Source organism: Accipiter gentilis, chromosome 18, assembly GCF_929443795.1.
Source record: "Accipiter gentilis chromosome 18, bAccGen1.1, whole genome shotgun sequence".
NCBI classification, from domain to species: domain Eukaryota; kingdom Metazoa; phylum Chordata; class Aves; order Accipitriformes; family Accipitridae; genus Astur; species Astur gentilis.
In genome coordinates, this window is record NC_064897.1 from 5,458,805 (window position 1) to 5,481,176 (window position 22,372).

The window sequence follows — 22,372 nt, forward strand, 5'->3', positions numbered from 1 at the left end:
TCTACACTTTAAAATAAATTTGAGCTCAGCATTGTCTTTTGATTGTAAGCATATCTTAGAACCATAAAGTTCTGAGAATCTTCAGATTTCTCTTGAAAAGGGAAATCCTATTTTCATAAGGAGTTATAGCTCTTTCAGGATATTATGTGACACACCTCATCTTCTTCTTTTAAATGACTTGAAAAGATTTGTGCTTTGGCATAAATAATTTATTCTGTGTTTTAAAGGCCTGTTTGACTGGCTGATCTGCTGAATCTCTCCGTAGAAAATAAAGATTTTTGTCTGGAGATTTTTATTCTGGCACAACATGGAAGCTATCTCTGAAGTACTGTGCCACATAGGGGGGGATTTTTCTCTGTGTTTCCTTACTTGGCCAACTAATAGAATAGTCAAATACAGGATCAATTCTGTGGTACTATTTAAACTATATTAGTAGTTTGTATGATAGAAAAGGAAGGCTTTTGTTTCTGAGTGTGGAATTTTATATATTTTCTAAAGAAAATAATAATAATAAATTAAAAGAAAAAAAATTAATGACCTTTACATGCCATCCAATGAATAATAATTATTTCCTTGTAAACTGAAAGTTCTTTATACCATTTAATAGGAATTTAGCAGTCGCCAGTTTAGTTTGCATAGCAAGGTGCATAAAGTGACTCAACCCTTGGCGTTAGCAAGAAGCTATCTGAGAAACAGCATTGCAACTTAGTGATCATTCTGTTACTATTTTCCCTAAGATGAGAATTCGATTTTTTTTTTTATTTTGTCCCAGTTTTTGAAACAATTCTTGCCACAATAGTTTAGGCAAAAAAAACCCCATACCCCAAAGTACAGACTTAATTTTTGCTAGTGATATGTGGCAACTCTAGTTTATGCACAGTGGGATTTAGCATATACAGCTTCACATACAGGAGTTATATTTTGAGAGTTAAGTTTTTGTGATTGCCTGAATGTATATGAATAAGAACTAAATTCAGTTGGCAAGAAGTTGGCTTTTTAAAAAGTAAACTTATGGCTAGCTAAATCCCCTGCAAACACTAGTAAATGTATTCTTACACTTTGGTTAAAGTTTATGTTAAACACCACTTTTTAAATCTTTGAACCTGTGCTGAAAACTACTGCAATACTATAGCATTGCTGAAGAACACTGATTTTGGCATAAGAGGCTAATTAGTGGAAAATTTGGAAAGGTAGTTCAAAAATTGTCAAAAGTGTTTTTTAATACATTTTTTGGCTTTTTTTTTTTTAAGTGTTCAAAATTGTTTTTAATCTGTGTGTTATGTTCCATGAAGTAAATATAACTCTAAAATAAAGATTCTTTGAAAGATGGGGTTTTTTTTCTTTGTCTGCGTTTGGGCCAAAGGTCTGTTTTCTATAAAACTTATGTCTGTTTTAACTTACTCAGTAATTTCAACTACTTCAGTATATTGATTACTAGTTAAAAATAGTTTGCTACATTGTGTATAAATAGCCCAATGAATATCTGGAAAGTGACATAAATATTTTATAATATTAGGGAAAAAGACTTGCATTGCATGAGTTAAGTAAATCCTGCGTTAAAATACCATCATTGTTTAAGGAGTGTAATTCCTCAAATGGTAATTTCGTTTTTCACGTATCTTAAAATTTTTTTATTTCTCTTTTTGCATTCAGATACTGGAAATTTTCCAGAGTTCAGTCAAGTGCACGTGAATACATACTTGTGCGTGCGCATGTGCTCACACACAGAAAGTTCCTAATTTTACCATCTTTTTGTTACTGTCTTGGTACTTTGACTTTCCACACTTTGACTTCCGCTGCTTCACATTTGAGTGTGAACTTCCTGGGGGGGCGTTCTTTAATGTTTTAAATTACTCAGAATTTCCATCTGCTTTTACTTGACTTGTGGTTGTGAAGATCATGCTTGGCCCATGGGATCTTACACTGTGCCGAGAGGATGTGGAGTTTTGTCAGCCAGGGAAATATGTCTGGTTTTTTTTTTTTTTTTGTTGGTTTTTTTTTTTTCTCTTCAGCAGCTTTCATATGCTTCTCTTCTTGTGTGGTCCCACTAAACTGAGTATATTTGACAGAAATACTCTCCCTCTCTATCTTCTGTGTGCTGCTGCCTTTTAATCAGGCTGCATAAGAAATCTGAGATCCAAAAAAATTTTACTCCTGACTGAAAACAAGGTAGTGTTACATAGAAAGGTACTTTAATAGTTGCACATTCCAAATTTATAACAGCATTCCACATTCTGGTTATACAAAAGTATTAGTAGATCTGCAACATACCAGTTATCTTTGTTGAATATTCTGTGCTTTCTTTTTGCAGGCACTGCTACAATCTACAGTTCAACAGCAAGAAGCAGCTATTGAAAAACAGTATATACTAGCAATTGAAAAACATTCTCACAAATGTGAAGAACTTCTTAATACTCAGGTACGGATGTGCACATACAAAAATCTTCGTGATTTTCTTTTAGTTTCAACTCTTTTCAGTTTGAAAAAATATTGACATATATGAGCACCGAAGAAAATAATAAATCTTTCACGTTGTGTCCTCAGCATAACAGTAAACATAAGTATTTAAAAATGCAAAATAAATAATGACTCTTCATCTGTTGGGACCAAAGGTGTTTTATAACATTTAAATCTGCTTAGAACAAATTCAAGAAGAGTATAGCATCAAAACAACTTAACACTTACTCCTTTAACAGCTCCCATTTTTTGTAGTCTTGGAGAAAACATGCAATTATTTTTAATTTGTGTAGTTAAATGCAGGATTTGATTGTATGGAATTTGCACAAATTTTTGGTCCAAATTTTTTTATACTTCTTAGATGGTAGACACATCTGTTGTCCAAACCTATTTTTATTCTGTAGAAATCTTACATAAAAAATACAAAAACTAGCTATGAGGAGTTACATAATAGTCAGAAATATATATACATAAATAGGCCTATATTGGTTCATTTAACATGACGTGAGTAAAAGCACACTGCATAGCAACTATCTGGAATCACATCAATTACTGATGAATATCTGAACAGCGTAAACCTGGTTTGTTATTGAAAATATCTTGGTTAAGTACAGCTCTTGAATCAAAATAATAATGAACATTAGTATATAAGTTTTTTAAAAAAAGCTAATTTGCTAATAGTGTCCTGAAGTTGTTGACATTGTAATTAACAGTATCAACACTTACCTTTTAAGTACTATTAGCCACAATTCTACTAAAAATACAGAAGATAATTGTTTATTTAATTTTCTTGGGGTATATTAGACCTAAATACATCAAAAGTCCACTTCAAGTATTCCACCATTTCCAACAGTGTTTTATGACCATTTCACTGTTCTGACAATATCAATTAACACTTAGTGCAAACATATTAAATATATAAGCATCTGTATAAACAGTATGAAGGAAAGATGTAATAGTTTGGAGAAATCGATTCCATCACAAATGAGGAGTTTATTGCACAGAACTACAGTTATTTAATGCTTACCATAAAGCTCTGCCTAAAAAGCAAATGAAAAAGTAAAAATTAATTTTAAGAAAGTGTTTTGTGTATCTGAAATGAACATATTGTTTGCTAACATTTTATCATTTTCTGGATGTTGAAAAGGGGTGAATCTCATGAAATCTGGAAGCATTATAGGAAGGTTTTTTGTGGCTGTACTTAGAGATTAAGCAAAAATATTGCTCCCAAGAGCTGTTACATTTGCATCGCAAACCAGAAGGTGGGGACAGAAACGTGAAAATGTGTTCAAGAGGTTCAGGTTTACCTGGGGAGAACCCAGCAACGTAAGGGACCTATTCTTGGTTGTAGGACAGGAGAGTACTTATGACATAACAGTGCCCAGTTCACATCATGTCTACATTTAATGCAATTTAACGCCCCCTTTGGATCCCAGAACAGGTTTACATTTGCGTTACAAATTTCCAAGTCATTTCTCATTCAACTTCACCAAGGTTTATCACCTTTAATTGTAATATAAAACTGGGATTTTGAAGACAAGTAGGGTGCTTATGGTAGAACTACCAGGTTCAATAAAATAGGATTTGTACTGGCAAATTTTGTTCACTCATAAATCTTTGTTGGAAGAGATCTGATAAGTGTGTAGTGTGTTTTTATTCTTTCTGAATACATCTATTCTTAAAGATATGCTTTGGTGTTCATTTTAACATCTGTTTTTGTTCAAAAGATTTTGTTGTGTGCTAACAGTTAAGATTGTTGAAATGATTACTAATGATTATACACCAAGTTGATGAATATTCTGTGTTATGGGTTTGTACATGCATATCCACCTTTACATGGAGAGTATCTCTATCTTTGTAAAGAATTTTTTTTGGCACAGCAGTAATCACACAATGCAAGTATGTTCTGTACACAAACATAGCTTCTTTTTTTTCTTTCCCTTCTAATATTCTTGCCTTACAAGCAGTATTTTTTCTTCAAACTTTTAAGCCCACGTAAAACTTTGTCAACTACCATAATTTTTTGTCCTCATTTGCCATTCCTTCTAGGTTTTCTGCTGTTTTATTTCCAGTTGCACAAAATCAAGATTATCTCATGTAATAACTCCTTTCTCATGCTTTCTCCTAATCCCATTTTCCCCCTAAATTCCCATACCCCTCCCTCCCAAAAGTGTCTCTTGGAGAAGGAGGAAAGGCTGTTTTTTTCTGCTTGTCCTTAACCTATTGTTAGAATTTATTTAAGTTTCTGATTTTTAAAGTTGTCAGGGTGTTGTGCCTGTGATGGAGACGCATGTTAGAAGTCTGTTCAGAGAGGTACCCTAGTGCTGATAAGGTCAGTGTACAAGGCTATATCTTCTAGGATAGGGGAAGATGTGAAAAGCCTAGTTCTATGGTTCTACCTCAGTTTCCTTCTGGACAAATTTCTGCAGTTCATCTTTGATAGTTACATGTGAGGTTTTGCAGCATACTGTCTAGCTATAGGTAACATCGCCATCATCTGTGGGAGGGAACCATCAGCACAAGTCTCTTCAGTTCTGTATCTTGTTTCAGCTCTGTCAGCTATGTTTTCACTGTACTATTTTACTAGATTTAACTCTGTAGGTCTGCGGTTTAGGACATTGCTAAAATTGCAGAAACTTCTCCAAAGTAAAATTCTGAGCCATTTTTCTATTCTGGCCCTTCTGACAGATTCCTTCCCCACTGCTCCTAAAGTAAGAAAGCTCTGGTCTATTTTCTAGTTTAGTTTCATCTGCTTGAAGTTTAGTATACTCTCTGCCATACTATACTGAACTGCCTCTCAGGGAAGTGTCCCTCTGTATTAATTGTTGTCACTATTCATTGTTTTTGAAACAAACACTTGAGAGATGAGCTGGCAGTATCAGTTACTATTCAGTTACTGCCTGCAGATGCCAGATATTTCTACATCTACCCTTTTCTTAGTCCGCTAATGTCACTTGTCTTGAGTATCCGATCTCAAATGTCCCTTAGGTCTGGAGCTTATGGGTCCCCTTCCCCCTTTCCTGGAATGTGTTGAAAGGACCAGTTCCCTCAAAGAAATTGATGATCACTCTAATGGATCCTTCCTGGGGACCAATCTCTAGGGCTGCTGGTTTCGTTTAAGGAAATACACTCTCTTATCAACATTTCAAAAAGCAAACCAGGAATTTTCATGGTATATTCAGGGGCACCAGGGTCATGGTATCCTTCATCAATGAACAGGGCAATAAGAACTCTTCTCTATGCCAGAAATCAGTCACATCATATATTGAGTGTTTAGGAGAGCAATGCATGTCAGTTGTACATTTCTAGCATTTAAGGATATCGGAGAAAAAACGCATATCATTTTATTACAAGTTGGAAAATCAGATTTCATCCTAATCTTTTTCTGACACACGAACATATTTGATGTTGCCTCCTGAAAATGAACACCAACTTTGATCTTGTGGTTTAATTCATGTTCTGTATGAAAATGCCTACTGAAAAACATGATCAACAAACTTTTGAATAGAAATTTTTAATACCCAGAAAATGAAGGCACATATAACAGCAAGTTAATAAAAGTCCTTCAGTATACTCAGGTATTGGTCAGTGCTAGAAGTGAGATGCCACATGGGGTGGAACAATGCCTATCTTGTAAAGCATAAATATTAAAAACAAAACCAAAATCTCGAACAAAACCCCCAAACAAATGAGGCATCTGGCAGTAAAATTTCTCTCTCTGGGAGATTACTGACAAATTTAGATCATAGTTCTACCTTCTTTAGTAAGTGCTAGCAATCTTTTATGACAAATGAGGCATGGAAGAAGTCTACAGGCTATGCACACTTTGGTTTTTAGTGGGGAACAGCAGCAATTGCCTGGGCTGGATGCAACTAGCAGAGGCAGGTATCACTGGCAATATTCTGCTGTTCCATCCTTCAGTATGTGGAATAGAGTGTCTTTCAGCTTTCCTTGTTTTCCAGTGTTTGAATAGAAGTAGTCTGTTCAAACATCCAGGTAGGTTTTTCTTCTGAACATAGAGAAGACATAGAGACTGAGTAACTTTAAAAAGCACAGACCATAAAAGGCACCATAAAAAGATGGAGTAAGTAAGCATCTATTATTTAAAACTATTTGCTATGTAGGACTAGGATATTCTAAGGAATTTTCTCATTAAGGTTGCTAGACCATGAGCATGATAATGTAAAAGGAATGACCTGTTTTCACTGGAAGCCTTAGAAATGATGATGTATCAGAAATCTCTCTCGCTGTTCAAACAAAGTAGATGGTGTTAAAAACGTAGACTATATTGAGGTTGATTTTTATATTCTTTTCAAAACAGCCAATGATATGTATATTAAGGTAAAACAAAATCTTAAATACCTGCAGCAAATCACTTCTCATTTATGAGAAATCATTTTCCCTCTGTTTATTTCTCTTGCACTTCCCTTACCTTGATCGTCTCCTTCCTTACTGTCTTCTAAACAGTGTGAAACAGGCATTCTCGGATGGGGAGAGATTAAAGTATATGTGAAGTGAGGCTCAGATCACACATTTCCAACTCTAAATTATACCTTGACAATATTCCTCTTTATGTCTTCCTGAGGAAACAGTATCACAGATACAACTGGACATTCTGTGTAGTGTTTTCATGCTTGGATGTAGCTGAGGGGGATATATTTTACTGTGGTCCTTTATGTTAGTCTGCATATTTTCCATTTTGATTCATATAAAAGAAGAATAAAGACAGACAAGGAGTAAAAGTCTTTAATTCTGTAGTTCAGTTGCATGCATATTCCTTTCCTGGGCTGGACTACTTTTCTTCTGTCCAGTAAACCCTTAAGGATGTGCAGCCTGCAGTTTTCCTTTGTATAGAGTATATTATGCTGAAATTTTTTCCATAGTTTGAGAAGCCAGCGGAGCTGCTAGTGGAATTGCTGAGACAGAACAGTACTGGAAGTGTCACACAAAAAGGAAAACTCAGTTAAATGCTTCCTTTGCACTTTTGCATGTTGATATTTTTCATGATGATTTGATGTGAAGCTATGAAAAAAATCTCGCATTTGTAGATGCAACAACATTTAAGATAAGTAGACTTAGCCCCATGTCCTCAATTCTTTTTCTACTTTATCATGATGTCACCTGTCATTTGTATGATAAATAGTAGTTCGAAATCTGTTGGATGGTGCATGAAATCTTGTGCCCTTTTTTGAGACACACTCAGAGAAGTACTGGTTTAGCTTCAATTCAAAAGCAATTTGCTGAAAGGTCAGTCAGAATAGAAGTTCCATTTGCTAGAACTCAGGTTTTTTTAAGTGTATGATGCTTCCAAGAACAGCTTGTGTACAAGCAGGAGACTGGTGTGACAATACTAATGAGCTGCTGGAATGTGATAGATACCTTCTCCAGTATTTGGTTGATGCATTTTGATGTGTTTTGTATAGCCTTCTGTGAAGAGAACCAGTAAGTGCCCTGGCAATTCCTAAAATGTTGAGTGTAAAAAGTACTTGTCTTGTATAGCGAGTGATTGTTTGTATGCCAGAGAAAATTGTTATTTCATTCAGCAACTTAGTTCCAAAGTCAGGAAGTATAATTTTCTATTATTTCAAATTTTGTTTTTATATCTACTCAAAAGGTACAGCATGTTATTTTACAAATTTCTATTTCCCCCCCCCCCCCCCCTTGTAAACGAAGGAGGTTCAATGTTTTTCCCATCTAATGGTAGTACTTGTGAAATCTATTTAATGCCTGATCTTGAAGGGAGCATATGCAAACTAGATTCTTAGAGAATTTTGGATATTTGCCTTTGTAGGAGACATTAGCCAATTTTTGCAGTGAGAGTAGTAGGTACTTGAATAACCTTGAAGACTTACAGACTGAAAAACTGAAGACTGGTTCATTAATTCCAACTATGATAGCTTTGGAAAGTCTTGAGAGTATTTATCATGTCCCCTTCTTTGGGCATTTCCTCTGAGTTCTCAGAAATCTTGCACTTTGCACTTCCTAGCAGTCATTCCTGTTACATTTTCGTCTCGTTCACTTTGCACCTAACCTCTCATCCTTAAACACAGTTCATCTAGATGCATCTTTTCAGGTCTGCCGCTCTTCTGCCAAGAGCAAAGTTAGACTTCCTCAGAACTTCTTTATTCTCTGGTAGTTTCTGATTATGCAAAGGGGGAAAAGAGAGAATTTATTAGAATCCTATTGTCAGTTTGAGTCATTCCTAAATTCGTAATACCCCCTTGATTTCTGTGTATATAGAGAGAATTAGAGTGGAAAAATCAAGAATCAGCTTTTCCTGTGCTGGGAAGGACTTGTTTGTTTGTTTGTTTTCCTTAAATCCTGAAAACGTTTGATTTATCCTCACTCTGTGTTTTGGTTTTTGTATGTGTTGACTTTGTATCCAGTATTGCTTAGTATTTACCTCCCAAAGGAAAAGTTACATTGCTAAGATTCAAAAAGGCATATCTGTTTTTTGAAAAAATTGTAAACCCTTACCAGAGTCTTCTAGCTTCATTTAAATCTGCCCACTATTGCAAGCTAGTTAGAGGATGGTTTTGCAGTCCCTTTGCACTGTTAATTAAGCCAGGATACTTTCAGAGTCTCAACCAAAAATCTTATTTGGAAATTGCCTTTGCTTCCTTGGACTTGTCAAGTTCCACTTGAAAGTAGCTCTTTAGTGTGAGTTTGGATTTTTTTTTTCTTTCTGCCTTATTCTTATACAAGTTTCCTTAAAATCTTCATTGCTCATTATGAATTTATATCATCAACTCTTGTCAACTGAACAACTAAATAATATAGTATGATTTTTCTCCTCAATTATTTTTCTGTCTGCTATTGTTCAAAAATTATTTTTTTCCTCCCTTTTCTTATCTTCCATTACTGAACATTTCGCTGTTTATATTGCTCATATTTTAGGAGTTCATTTCCTTTTATTTTTCCTGATAGGTGGAGCAATTCTGTGAGAACTCATACAGGCTGTGAAATGAATTAGATCACAAAAACAGAAGGGCTAATTAATACTTTTTTTACCCTTCATATTTTTACTCAAGTTCCCTATCTCTGTATCTTTAGGACCTTGAAGTTGGTGGCTTTTTTAATAGTCTTTATTACTTTGTACATTTCCTGAGAAAAGTATTTTCATTATTAAATGACTTTGTATAGATTCTTACTTTATTTATAAAACAATGAAGCACATATGCAGCAAAATGTTTTATCTTACCCTCAGCCTCTGATGTGCCTCAAATTATACAGTTTACATACTGTTTGTATACTGCTGAGTGGAACCCTGACTACGAGTATAACCTTAGTTATTTTATTACCACTATTATAATTTTTCTTTATATTTTCATTGTTTTAACTTTTCTGGTTTAATAATGTTTTGCTGATTCCTGAGCTTTCTCTTAGAAAAGTTTTGCTGCTTTGTTAGCCACTTGGACCTCAAACTGGCAAAAAGATACAGTTCAACCATGCAGTAATAAGTTATAATTTGAGGAAGTGGAAATATGTAACAGATGTTGGAATTCTTCAGACAGATTTTCCACCTTGCGCTGCCAAACACTCAGATGCCACAGATAGTGAGGACAGTGTAGGAAACCAGTTATGATTACCAGATCTTGTCATTTGACTTAGACATAGTTTAGCAGTGGTGAAGAAAAGGTGCAGAATAAAAGAATATGCTGTTAAATATAGCTACCCTTTCTACAGGAGCAGAAAACTATGATTATTGTTTTAATAAGGTTGCCTTTTTCCTCAGGATAATATTTTGAATAGGATGTAGAAATGGGCATATTTTGATAACATTACAAAATCATGACGCTATAACTGTGTATTTTTCTTATGTCATCTCCTTCTCACGTAGAGATAAAGTTTCCCATGACCTGTGTTTTTTCTTCCTACTGTTAGACTCCTGCATAAGAGATAGAAATAAGAGTTGAATTTTGTGGGTTAAGAAGACTTCTTGATAAAATAGGTGAACAAATTTGAATTGGTGAATTCTTAAAAAGCCCAATCCAGTGGATTATCAGTCCTGCTGATGAATGAAGTACTGAAACACATGCTGAATGTTTCTGAAGGTATTTTTTTCCCTAGTCTTGAGGGACAGGGATTGTTTTACGTCCATATGTAATGAAAATACAAAAAAAATGTACTGGAGATGAGAGATGGTTTTATGATGCCTGTGTTTTAGTCTGGTGAAAAGGAGGCTGAGGGGAGACATTATCGCTCTCTACAACTACTTTAAAGGAGGTTGTAGTCAGGTGGTGCTGGTCTCTTCTGTCAGGTGGCTGGAGATAGGATGAGAGGAAATGGCCTCAAGTTGTGGCAGGGGAGGTTTAGGTTGGACATTAGGAAAAATTTCTTTACTTGAAAGGGTTGTCAGGTATTGGAACAGGCTGCCCAGGGAAGTGGTTGAGTCACCATCCCTCGAGGTATTCAAAAAGCGAGTAGACAAGGCACTTCAGGACATGGTTTAGTGGGCATGGTTGATGGTTGGACTCGATGACCTTGAAGGTGTTTTCCAACCTAAATGATTCTATGATTCTATGAAATGATAATTAGTTATTAATAGCTTTAATACAGTGTTTTAGCTGTAAAATAGCTCATATTCTGCATTATTTCATTGACTCAATAAATTACTATAATATATACTATATAATCCTTCGAAAGATGCTTACCTGAAAGAAAAATGTCATGATTCCTCAGAAATAAATTTAATATATAAAAATAACAAAAAAGACTGACTAGTTGCTATTGTGATTAAATCTGTTTACAGTGTCTTCTGTGACTCACATTCCAGGAAAAAAAGAAAGATTTTTTTGATTTCTTTTTTACAGGAATCAAGAAAAACCACAGGACCTCTGTATTTATATTTGAATCTACATCAAACGTTTTTCATTTGGAACCATTGCCTAGAGAACTTCTTGCAGGGAGGAAAACATTATAACCTTTTTTTGAATATTTTTGAATGCCTTTTGTTTTAAGTTGATTTTCAGAAGACTCTTCTTGACCCTCTCTTGCTACTTTCCAGAGAGTAGGGTAGAAATATTAGGATTTCTCTCCACTTTGGAATACCACTTTTCTAAAAAGAATGGTTTTTTCTTTTGTTGGAAAACACTTTCTTGTGTCTATTTGGGCCATCATGTCCCACTACAATTTGTTCTTCAGAATTTTTACACAGCAGAATTTTGCACTCTTAACCCTATACTCCCTGTCTAAGGAATAGAAGGAAGCAAATTACAGCTTTGTCAGCAAGATGGCTAGGTAAGAGTGCTGGGCTATGGAAGTTAGTTCAGGCAAAGTGATGCATTTAAGAGCTATACTATTTGTTGTACCTAAGCTAAAGGTTTTGAGATCTGGCTGAGTATCTCTGCATAGTGTTCTACTGTCTACTGTGCTTTATACATAACATGCACAATGTGAATGTGCACCCTAGCAAACTTACACTGGCTGAAAACTTTCCTGTTGCACTGAAGTGGAGTTTTCACTGAGATTTATTTTGGCCTCACACTAATTCATGCACCTTATTTCCAGTTCAGGAGTTTTAGGGTTGTTTTCCAAGATTATCTGTAGCCATGACTTTTCATCAATTTCCATTTTTGCACTTTAGTCCAGAGATTCAGTACGGTATATTTGTTTAATAATAGCTGGAAAATTGGATTCAAAGCCCCATCATGTTTAGAATTTTCTTACCTGTTTTCTGGTTCTTGGATTGTTGATTAATAAAGGAAACCCTCACTTCAACTTCCATTTAAAAACTCTGTGGACACTGTCTTACAGTCTACACAGGTTAGGTGCTTTTTTCCAAACATAAGGCTCCATAAGTAGGTCTCATCATAACTTTCACAGTAAAACTGGAATAGACTTAACTATTTATTATAAGACTGTTAGGTCTGATGAACTCATTAGCCAGCTTACAGAAGACTGATCACTCTTTCTTGAAAGCTTTTACTAGGTTTTCTTGTTGAAGCACAGGCAATATCCTCTTGACAGGTACAATTACCAGGAGACCTCCAACTCTGACGCCCAGATAAGCCTAAGAGAAAGTGGCTCTACAATGCTTGGGAAACCAAATTCAGTGTATAGATAGCTCAGAGTGGTGCCTTAAGTCTCAACACTCTTCCTTTTTTCCTTTAATACTGTCTAACAGAGAGAGGAACATGTTCATAATTCTTACCTCTGGAAACTGGAGATGCTGGATGAGATTCATTCAACTTGCATCCTTTCTATAGCTTTTATTCCTGTTGAGAAGGGGAGGGTTGTATGAGATAAGTTTGCTTAGCGTTGGCATTTATCTCAGTGTTTATGATCTTTAATTCAGCAATGATCTGTATTGTTAAGTGACCTTTACTATAGTTGAACAAAAATCTACAAGCCAAGTAAATGAACCTAAAACATCCTCCTATTTCCTGTTAGCTAAAAATACAAGAGCAACTGAAAGCTCTCAAATGTGTAAGCGCTGAAGCGAAACTGTCACCTTTTATATGTCAACCTTCAACTCCCTTTAGTAACTTCATCTGAAAGACCAACTGAGGAAGCACTGACTTTAAATGAAGTTCGTTGGGGCCACTTAGTACCAGAATCCAAAGTCATTCTGCATGCATCCAGAAAACTAATGTACCTAATGCTTCTGTATAATAACTTCTACTTAGAAGGTGTATGGATTATTTTTAATCTGAAGTACGAAGCTACCTGCCCTAATTTAAATACTAGTTCCAGAGGGGTTACAATAGCTTGCTCTGCAGAGACATTTAAACTAACAACTTGGAATTCTATTCATACATTCATTAATCATTTCTTTTGCATTACTGCTTTTTTTTCAAAGCCTGTCAGAAAGCTGTCATTATACAGAAATAGCTAAAATTTCCTTGATTGCTGTCAGAAGAGGGAATGCACAAAAATCTTTACTATACATAACTTCCCACATTTTCTACACAAGTGTTATGCATAACCCAGATTCCCGAGTATGCCTTTGAAAGATCTGTGCTTCTGTAAAAAGGAATTCAGATGGCAAGGTGGTGCATTCTTTTCTATATAATGGATTAATAATACCACTGAGCTCGCATTACATCATTTGAATAAGCACAGCTTTCAAGGAGATTCTGTGGCTCCATATGAAGGCTAATACTACTATGGAGCGCAGTACCTTGGGAAAAATTCTTGATAAGTAATTAAATTGCTTATTATTTACATGCAGAATGGAAGCTTTCATCCTTTTTATTGTGTCTATGCTAACTATGCAATGTGGGCTTTCTGGACTCAAGACTCCTTTCAGGGAGAAGCATTTTGTGTAATACTTTATTCTGCTTTGTCTACTTCCAGTTACTTATTTCTTTTCATATAATTTATGTAATTTAATTGCTTAAGGTACATTTCTCTCTGAAAAAGAAACCTATTTGGCTAAATATTAATTCTGAAGCCAAATAAACAGTTCTTCTAGGACTAGTACAAAATAATTTGCTTTACTGAGTTGTATGGACAGCTGTTGCAACATTTGTGATGATATATGAACTTTTAGAACTTTTAGAAGTTCAGATATGAACTTTTAGATGTTCAGATACGAAGGTAACCATTTATGGAAGGATTATTCCACATGAATAAACATTTACATCATAATAGGAAAGGACACACCAAGCTATTCACAAGAGGCTTACAATCTTGAAATTATAAATTTAACATTTCCATGAGAAATGGGGCTGCTATTATGTAAAAGAAGTTGCATTGAAATATGCCGGAAGTCAGTAGCTTTTATTTTGAAAGCATTCTAAATGTGCTTGCAAATAGTTACCTCTAGTATCTTGAAAAATAGAAACCAGTGTGTTTTTATTCAATTCTTAATACAGTTCTTGCTGAATTTCTGTCAACTCCATAAAACTCAAAATGTAATACCATATAGATTTTCTAATCTACCAAGAAAATAGGCGATTCTAAGCTGAATTAAAGTAATCGTACTGCAAATGGCCGTTACAGCAGCTTTCGTTTTTATGGTAATTGGTTACTTTAGGCGACATTTTTTATAGTTAGTGGCAGGCAAAAGCGGTATGTTGTATTTTGAAGATTTCCCTTTCTGCTTCCAGAAGAAGCAAATTGATTTATCTTACACTGCTGTCTGTATTTCCATTTGTTTTGTGTGCTGTATCTCCATGGAACTGGTATGTCCAGGTGATGTTAAACTCCTTATTACTGTAACAACCAACTGGAGTAACATTTTCTTGTTTGTACAAAGAGTTTATCTCTGGATTTAGTTGTGCGCTCTTCTTTGCAGTGAAGGAGATATATTTTCACTTCAGAGATGTATTAAAGATCAGAACTTCTCAGGTTTCTGTATGATAAAAAAGTTTTGGTCCCAACACCTGTATTTTTCAGGATTGTGGATCTACCACAGGTTTATGAAAAGTAAACTGCTATGTAGTGAGGTTAGGGTCATGTGGAAGGCCATAGCCATGAAATTATTTTGTCTGTAGAGAGAATAGACATTATTTGTCTCCATTGGCCTTGTATACATGTTCTATATTGTATTAATGCAAATGTCTCCATTGTTTCAGGACTTTCAGCGTGGGCTTGAATGTCTTCTTATACATATATGTAAAATAAAATTTTTAAAACTGCCCAGAAGTTTAAAGACTGAAAATTGTAGGTTTGTCAGTTTGTCAGTCCCATGGAGAATGTTGTAAAATACATCTGGTAGCTGGCCCATTATGGCGACTTGAAATATGCATACACAGTCTTCATAGCTAACATAGGAATCTGGTCAGTCTCAAACTGGAATTAACTGCTTGGAAGTCTTACACTAGAAATTCTAATCTTGCTGAACAAGTTGACTGCCATTCTGTTATAGGTGTTTTAAAGATAGAGGTGATTTTCTCTAATGATCTCTCCTTAGAAAGTCTCTTGCTGATTCTTGACTGAAGCAAATAAAGTTTCAGTCTTTTAATTGACAATGAGTAAACTTTGAATTGGGATGTATGTCTGATAAAATATTTGCATATGTTTGTCTTCTACTCTTTCATTCTTTCAAATGAAAGTGAAATAACAGATTTGTAGTTTGTGCAGTCAGTCAAGTGAAGAGTCATGGAGATCATTTAAATAATAAAATCCATTTATTGTTTCACCTTTTAGTTACTAGGAAAAAATACTTTCTATAAGAGCCCTGATAGTTAAAGCTAATGTCTGAAAATACTGAGTCCACAAGACAAGTTAGTTACACATCATTAAGTATAACCATGATGTGAATTTCACCACTCCTTCCACAGGTGTTTTCCATTAGAATATGTCTGCTCCATTCAGACCTATTTTAAGTAAATTCACAAGGAAATGCCTCTTTACATGTTTATCCTGGAAGGGCAGATAGGTGTTTTATTTTATAAAGCAGTCTAGAAGTTTTCTATTCTATTCTTCAAATGAAAAAATATTTTTCAGAACATAGTATTGCAGTTTGGTAATGTATTTCTAGCTGCCATTAGAGACACTTCTAATTAAAACATAATAAAATTCATGAAACAGAAATGACTTTCTTAGAAATGCTGGTGAAAGGGGTATTTCCCTGCAGAAGTGTTTGTGTAAAAATGTTATGTTCGTTATATACACTTTCATTAATTAAAACTCTACTGTTACACTTTCCTTTTGGTGATCTTCTAAAATATTATTATGTATTGATACAATGCTTTAAGGTTATAATATATCATCTCTTAAATATCATGTAAAAAAGTGTACTGACTTGCTAGCAATTATCTCACAACAAATACCCAACATAAATAATTTCCAGTAATAATTTTTAGCTTTGGAAAACACCTTAGCTCTTACAGACAAAACCAACATCTTTCAAATGCTTTGCTTGGTTTAGTGAAAAGCAGATAAATGGGTTGTGATTAAGAACAGTGATAAATTATACATTTACATATAGACTACCTGGTCACTTCAGTGTTTGTTTTCTCCCTGAAAAAATGTTTCAAATTACAAGAAGATTAGAAGAAAGCAGCATTCTCTTTTGCTCTCATTTCCTGGCTTTCAAAGTTCATGGTATCTCAAATGGTTGAAAAAAAAAATAGATTTGCCTTTTGCCCTCTATAAGTATAACTGAGAGATAGTATGAGCATAAGTTAAATTCTGCAGCTGTTTAAATGAAATATTTAAAGTGTGGTGTTGCTTGGACCATCTTTATAAAATTTATAAGTGTTGCTTTTATATAGTGATTTTTTTTTTTCCAACTTCTTTCCTAATACTCTTCAGACTCGGGGAGCTAAACATTTCTTATTATTGTAATTATTTTTTCATAACATGAAATCAATTAAAGGGCTGCTGTATATGTAATTTAACTGAATTTACATTTTAAGTCATATTGTAAGCAACTGATGAACCTAAGTGTCTTGGATGAGTTCTTTTTGTCTGTTTTACTAGCAGACTGTGGTTACAGTAATAGGAATGTTTTCTCCCAATAGCATCAGCGACTTCTGGACATTTTGGAAGAGGAGAAGGAAGTGCTATCCGGAAAGATAGAAGAGGCTTTGATGCAGCAGTCACAAAAACACAAGGTATTGCTTATATTTACCCAAAAAAAGGGGTCTGATCTGCACCACAGAGTTCATTGGGAATGATCCTGTCACAATTATTGCCAGGAAGAGGAAGCTTTCTCAAGCACTTTGATTGTTTGAAGTGATTTTTAGCCAATCCTCTATTGTATATTGCAGTTTAATTTTTCATAATGTTTACAGGAAGTGCTTGACAAATGTTTGGATGAAGAAAGACAAAGAAGTAAGGAGGCTGTGGCAGCTGCTGCAAAGGTATGGCTTGTTAAGTAGTAGACATGCAATGTGGATTCCATGTGTGTCATTACAAATGCCAAGTTTGGCAACTCATTTCATAATTAAATTTGTCAAACTCTGTTATCATCTGTGTTTAAAAGAAGCTAGTTCTGTAAATCATGAACATATCTGCTATATCCTATGCCTTAATACAGGTAGTCTGTGTAACTTACTTCTGTCTAAGATAGACTCTGAATTAGTTTATAACAAGAAGTCATAATATTACAGTTCACTTACTGGTGTTACCTAAGAGTCTGGTTTTGTGGTCTTTCAGTGAACAACATCAATGCATCTTGATATGAAGAGCTATGTAGCAGGGTCAACTGATTATCTTAAGACAATTAGCATTGTGTCTTAACTTTTGTTAATTATGGTCATTTTCAATGAGGACAGAACTATTTTATAGATCATACAAAAATTTGGACATTTTAACAGGTTTTCAATTATTTTATTTAAGTTGATGTTTGACTAAAAGTGAATATTCACTTTTTTAAATATCATTTCTTTTGTCTATTTCATTATGAAGTGCATTGGGGTTAGGACAGTAATTTTGTAAATGTTAAGCTATCTTTTATTTCTAATACTGATGCAGAATCCAGTACAAAAGTTCAGTCGCATGTAATGATCTGGGAAACTAGTGATGTATGTTACCTATCACAGTTGATTAGGCTATATTAATCATTTCTGGTACATTTTCATATGTAGTATATGCACACTAGCTGAGGACCTCTCTGAATAACATTCAATAACACAAGAAACATCTGTTACATGGTTGATAATCTAGGGAAAAATGTGTGTATAAAAAAATATCTTAATAGGGTATTTTTTACCTTACATTTTTATTATATTTTATAAATGTCTAAATAAAAAAATCAAGTCCCAGTGAATTGCAAGAAACATCTTTATAAGTGTAGGTATTTGAGGAACCCAGTATTTTTTGCCATTTAAAACTTCACTTGACCAGTTCCATAACAACCACCAAAGGGCATTGGAATAACCTGTAAGCTTATTAAAATTAAGGGGGGGGGCTGTTTGTCAGCCCATATTTGTTTATTTTAAATTTCAGCCTGCCGTTAGTTATTTGTAGATATTATGCAATGATTGTCTTGCTGATATATATACTTGAGCGGCTCAGCAGGTGTAGAGCTGTCCTTGTTACTTCAAATTCAGTGTATGTCTTCTGATGATATCATGTAATGGTTGAATATAAACATTTAAAAAAAAAAAAGAAACCACACTTTTTGTAGAATGCCTAGCTAAGGAGTTTTCAGAGGGAAGGTGCATTTGTTTTAATTCTGTATTGTCTACTTTGCCACAGAAGATGCTTAAACTGGTTTTGGATTTTAGATACTTGTAGATAAGAGCAGGAGTATTTCATATATGGGAATATCAAGTAGTGTAGGGAGGCCCATGACATACCTACTCTTACGTGGTTCCTGCTGCATGTTTTTTGTGTTGGCATTAAACAAACTTGTGGTTTAAGTAGGTAGGAATTTAAGATCCTTGCTTGTAACTTTCTTTTTCTGTAACTACAAAGTCATTGTCCAGTGGTAATACCTGCTTGGTAGCACCTTAAGATAAGTTTAAGCTCATAGTTCAGAAGTGAAAATATTCATGTCCTGTATCTTGTCAGCTCATAGATCTCATTAAAAGAAGTAACATATATGAGTTAGGCACCCAAGTTGGGTATTTTGGTCATTATCTGTGCTTGATTTGTTTCAAAGGCTGAAAAAGAAGTAGTGCGGGAGGCTGTTCTGAAAGCGGTAGAGGAGGAGAGGAGAAACATGGAGAAGATTCATGCAGAAGAAAGAAAAATGTGGGAAGCTGAACGTGACAGACATAAAGAGAAGATTGCCCAGGCTGTCTGGGAAGCCATGCAAGAGCAAAGAAAGCATAATCAAGTTAGTATATTTTGCCCTTCCATGGACCTGCTTTGTGTACTCTATTTTTAGTTTTGAATGTCTTCCTAACGTTGTGCTAGATTTTTCTTGCGACATCTGTCATTCATCAGTGCACCTAGTTGATATTTGCAATGCAGAGCAATCTTGTTAGTTTATCATCATCTAGACTATGTGTATGGGGAGAAGTTGGCACACACAGAACAAAATTCCTGCAACCTTTTCAGGTATGTATATTGAAATGAGATGAATCGTGCCCTGTAAGTGCCTGTTTTTGTCCACTGACTTCAAAAGAAGTCCAAGATGACTAGCTCAGGTAGTGGCATTTATGTTGTAGACAGTTTAGGTGACTCTTTTATATCTATGGAAGAGAAAAGCTGTTACATTTGTTCCTTATTCTACTGGAATTCCATTATCTCTCTTAGTAAAAAGATACTTTTTTAAGACACAAAATAAAGAGAAGTTTATAAAAATTGGAAAGCTAAACCAGTAATGAACCAGAAATGTTTCCAGAGTTACTTTTTAGAGAGGTGCTTCTATAAGGATAATTATACGTCACTTAACACAAATTGAGAGGGACACTCCCAACATTACTTCTAACAATTGTAGAAATTACGAATTAAATACATTATAATGGTAGTCAAGTTACTCTTCCAAGAGTTGAATTTTGTAGTCTCTGATGCTGGAAATACCTGGGGGAACAGCCTGTAAATTCACTGATTTCTTGGTGGCATACTTGAATGTTATAGTCTGAAGAATTTTAAACAAGATAGGTTTCATTCAGGTGTTGGAACTTGATATTACTATATTTTTTAATGTCCTGAATAACAACAACAACAAGACCTTTAGAATTCAAAGTAAAATAGAAGTAAAATAGCATATCACAGAAGTTTAAAAATCAACTCTTTGGAAACAGACCCATTTCCCTTTCCAGCATTAAACAGAACTTTTAACCTCATACATAATCAACTAAACAAAATGTTGGTTTTTGATCCTAAGCTGCTGTTATACTGTGTTACTTACATTTTTAGTGTAAATAGAATGATTTTTCTTTGTGTATAGCTTGTTTACTGCTTTTGAATGTAAAGGTATCAAGTGGTAAGATACTAGTTTTCAAGGCTGTCATTTTACTATACTGATGAGCCTTCAGGCACTCAAACTCTTCTTTACAACAAAAAGATAAGCAGCTGACTTCAAAGCTAAATGCAAGCTGAGGAAAATTGCTTGGGGTTTAGTTAGATACAAATCATTGAGACTACCCAGAATGAGAACTGGTACCAGTGGTGTAGAGAATCTGTTAACAGAAGGGAGAGCAATAAAGTAGTTGTTTACTACAGTAAAGAAAAAGACAGCAATTTTATAGCCTGTGGAACATGAAGAGATAATAGGAGGACTATGGTAATGAAGTTTGAGGAGAGTTTTGATGAGTCCTGAAGGTTTTTGGTGAAGGAGTCCCATAGCTGGATGCATGAGGTTGGCCAGGGTTCTATATTCATGGATTTGGGGAGCATGTAAAATGTCCCAGGGGTGGGAGAACAGTGGATTAAGTTGACATAGTGACTCAGGGTAGGTTTACCTTCCTTGGGGAGTGTACTGCCAGAGTTTCTTGTTGTTGATACTGCCTTTGAAGTTGTCACAAGACAGGATGATATTAGACAAAGTTTAATATTGATGGATGTATTCTTTCAGACAAAGTTTGAAGTATACTGAGATGTCAGTGGTTTTCTGAGGAAGAAATTCAGGCCTTTCAAAAGGCCACGTTTTTCCTCTCAAGCTGCTAGTTGATCAAGTAGTTGATAGTGTTGGAGTATCTTATCTAGTGGTGTACTTGTTGTGACAGTGAGTAGCACTGAGGTATTGGAGAGTGTTGTGATTTAACTCTCCTGTAAATATCTTGCTCTTGATGTAGTCATGTGGCATTAGTTAATTCCATCTTTTTTAATGCTGAATAGCTCTGACAGCTTTGATAGTAATGATGATGATTTCTCCTTTGAGTTAGGTTCATTTTTCAAATACCAAATCCATTTTCGGTTGAGGAAAATGCAGCTTTCTCTTGAGATTTCCAAAATTCTCTCACATAAATGTATAACATATTTGAAGTTACACTCTTTATTCTCTGATTAACAACTACAAATTCTTTTGGGAGAACAGCCTTTCATGTAGAAATTTGTTTCTTGAAGAAATTTTGATGTGTTACCTCTGCCAAGAACTTGCCGGACTCCTTTAGGCCATTGGTATTGTAAACATACAACTGCTAAAATTCTCTGTCTGACAACAAAAGAAGTACTGCAGAGCTAATGTGCCAACTGATAGCTTATATACGGTGTCAGATGTGACTTTGATTTAGCAATGAAAAACACTTGGGACTGCTGGCAGTTTGTGTGTGGACATTATTTTTTCTGAGTAAAGCCTTCAACTCAGAGTTGTTTCTTATTTATGGTTGTTTTTTTCTGTCAGATTTCTCTTTCAAGAGCTATAACTGTGCTATTGACTTTCTTGCAGTTATTGTTTAGACAACGTAAGCTGTCAAGTCAGCTTTATAATGGCCAGAGGTAAAACATACAGTCTAACATTGTAGACAATGAAATGTAAAATTGTGGCCATGTAATGCTTGCCTCATTTAATTCTTTATGCTGTGCTGTATAATTCTTTATGCTTCCTGCTTCAAAATTGTCACCTGATACTATTCTTATGTTTAGTACCAAGTAATGAAACAACTGAGTGTAGCTGAATGTAAGTGAACATGGAAAATAATCTTTTGGTTTCAGACATATAAAAAGAGCTTTAAGAGCAGTTGTTATTTCAAGGAGATCTTTCTGACTAACACATGATTTTGGAACATAATACTAGGAAAAAGAAGCCTGACTTGTTTTTAACAAGACTTCTCTTCTCTTAGTTTATCTTCTTCATCACCGGAAAAGATAATCTGTGTGTGAGAAAGAAAAGATATTTTTATATTTACCTTTCTGTCTTTTTCTTTTTTTGGTCTTGTATCACACTAGTAATTGTCATAGAAACCTAGATTAAAATTTAGTTTTATTCTGCTGTAAATTAATTTGAAGAGACTTGCCTTACTGATTTGAACTAAAACAAATAAATTAAGCATAGTATTAAAGAGAAGGAATTTCCCTTCACTAATACTGTAAGTCTGCAAAATTGAAAGATCTTTCAGGATAGTTATTATAGTATTAATGAAGGTCAGCATAGTCTTCTGCAAATAGGTGAGGCAGAATGGCTGCC

The 22,372-nt window shown here is 34.7% G+C and overlaps 1 protein-coding gene across 7 annotated transcripts in view; it reads left to right on the forward strand.

The window, feature by feature from the left end:
• The window catches only part of CCDC91 (coiled-coil domain containing 91), a 155,093-nt gene that overhangs the window by 86,892 nt on the left and 45,829 nt on the right, over positions 1-22,372 (forward strand). For all 7 annotated transcript variants that reach the window (XM_049821940.1, XM_049821939.1, XM_049821945.1 and 4 more), the window contains 4 exons: positions 2,312-2,419; positions 16,872-16,964; positions 17,145-17,213; positions 18,959-19,135. In XM_049821940.1, coding sequence (XP_049677897.1) covers positions 2,312-2,419; positions 16,872-16,964; positions 17,145-17,213; positions 18,959-19,135 — 447 coding nt within the window. The remainder of the gene's footprint in view (positions 1-2,311; positions 2,420-16,871; positions 16,965-17,144; positions 17,214-18,958; positions 19,136-22,372) is intronic.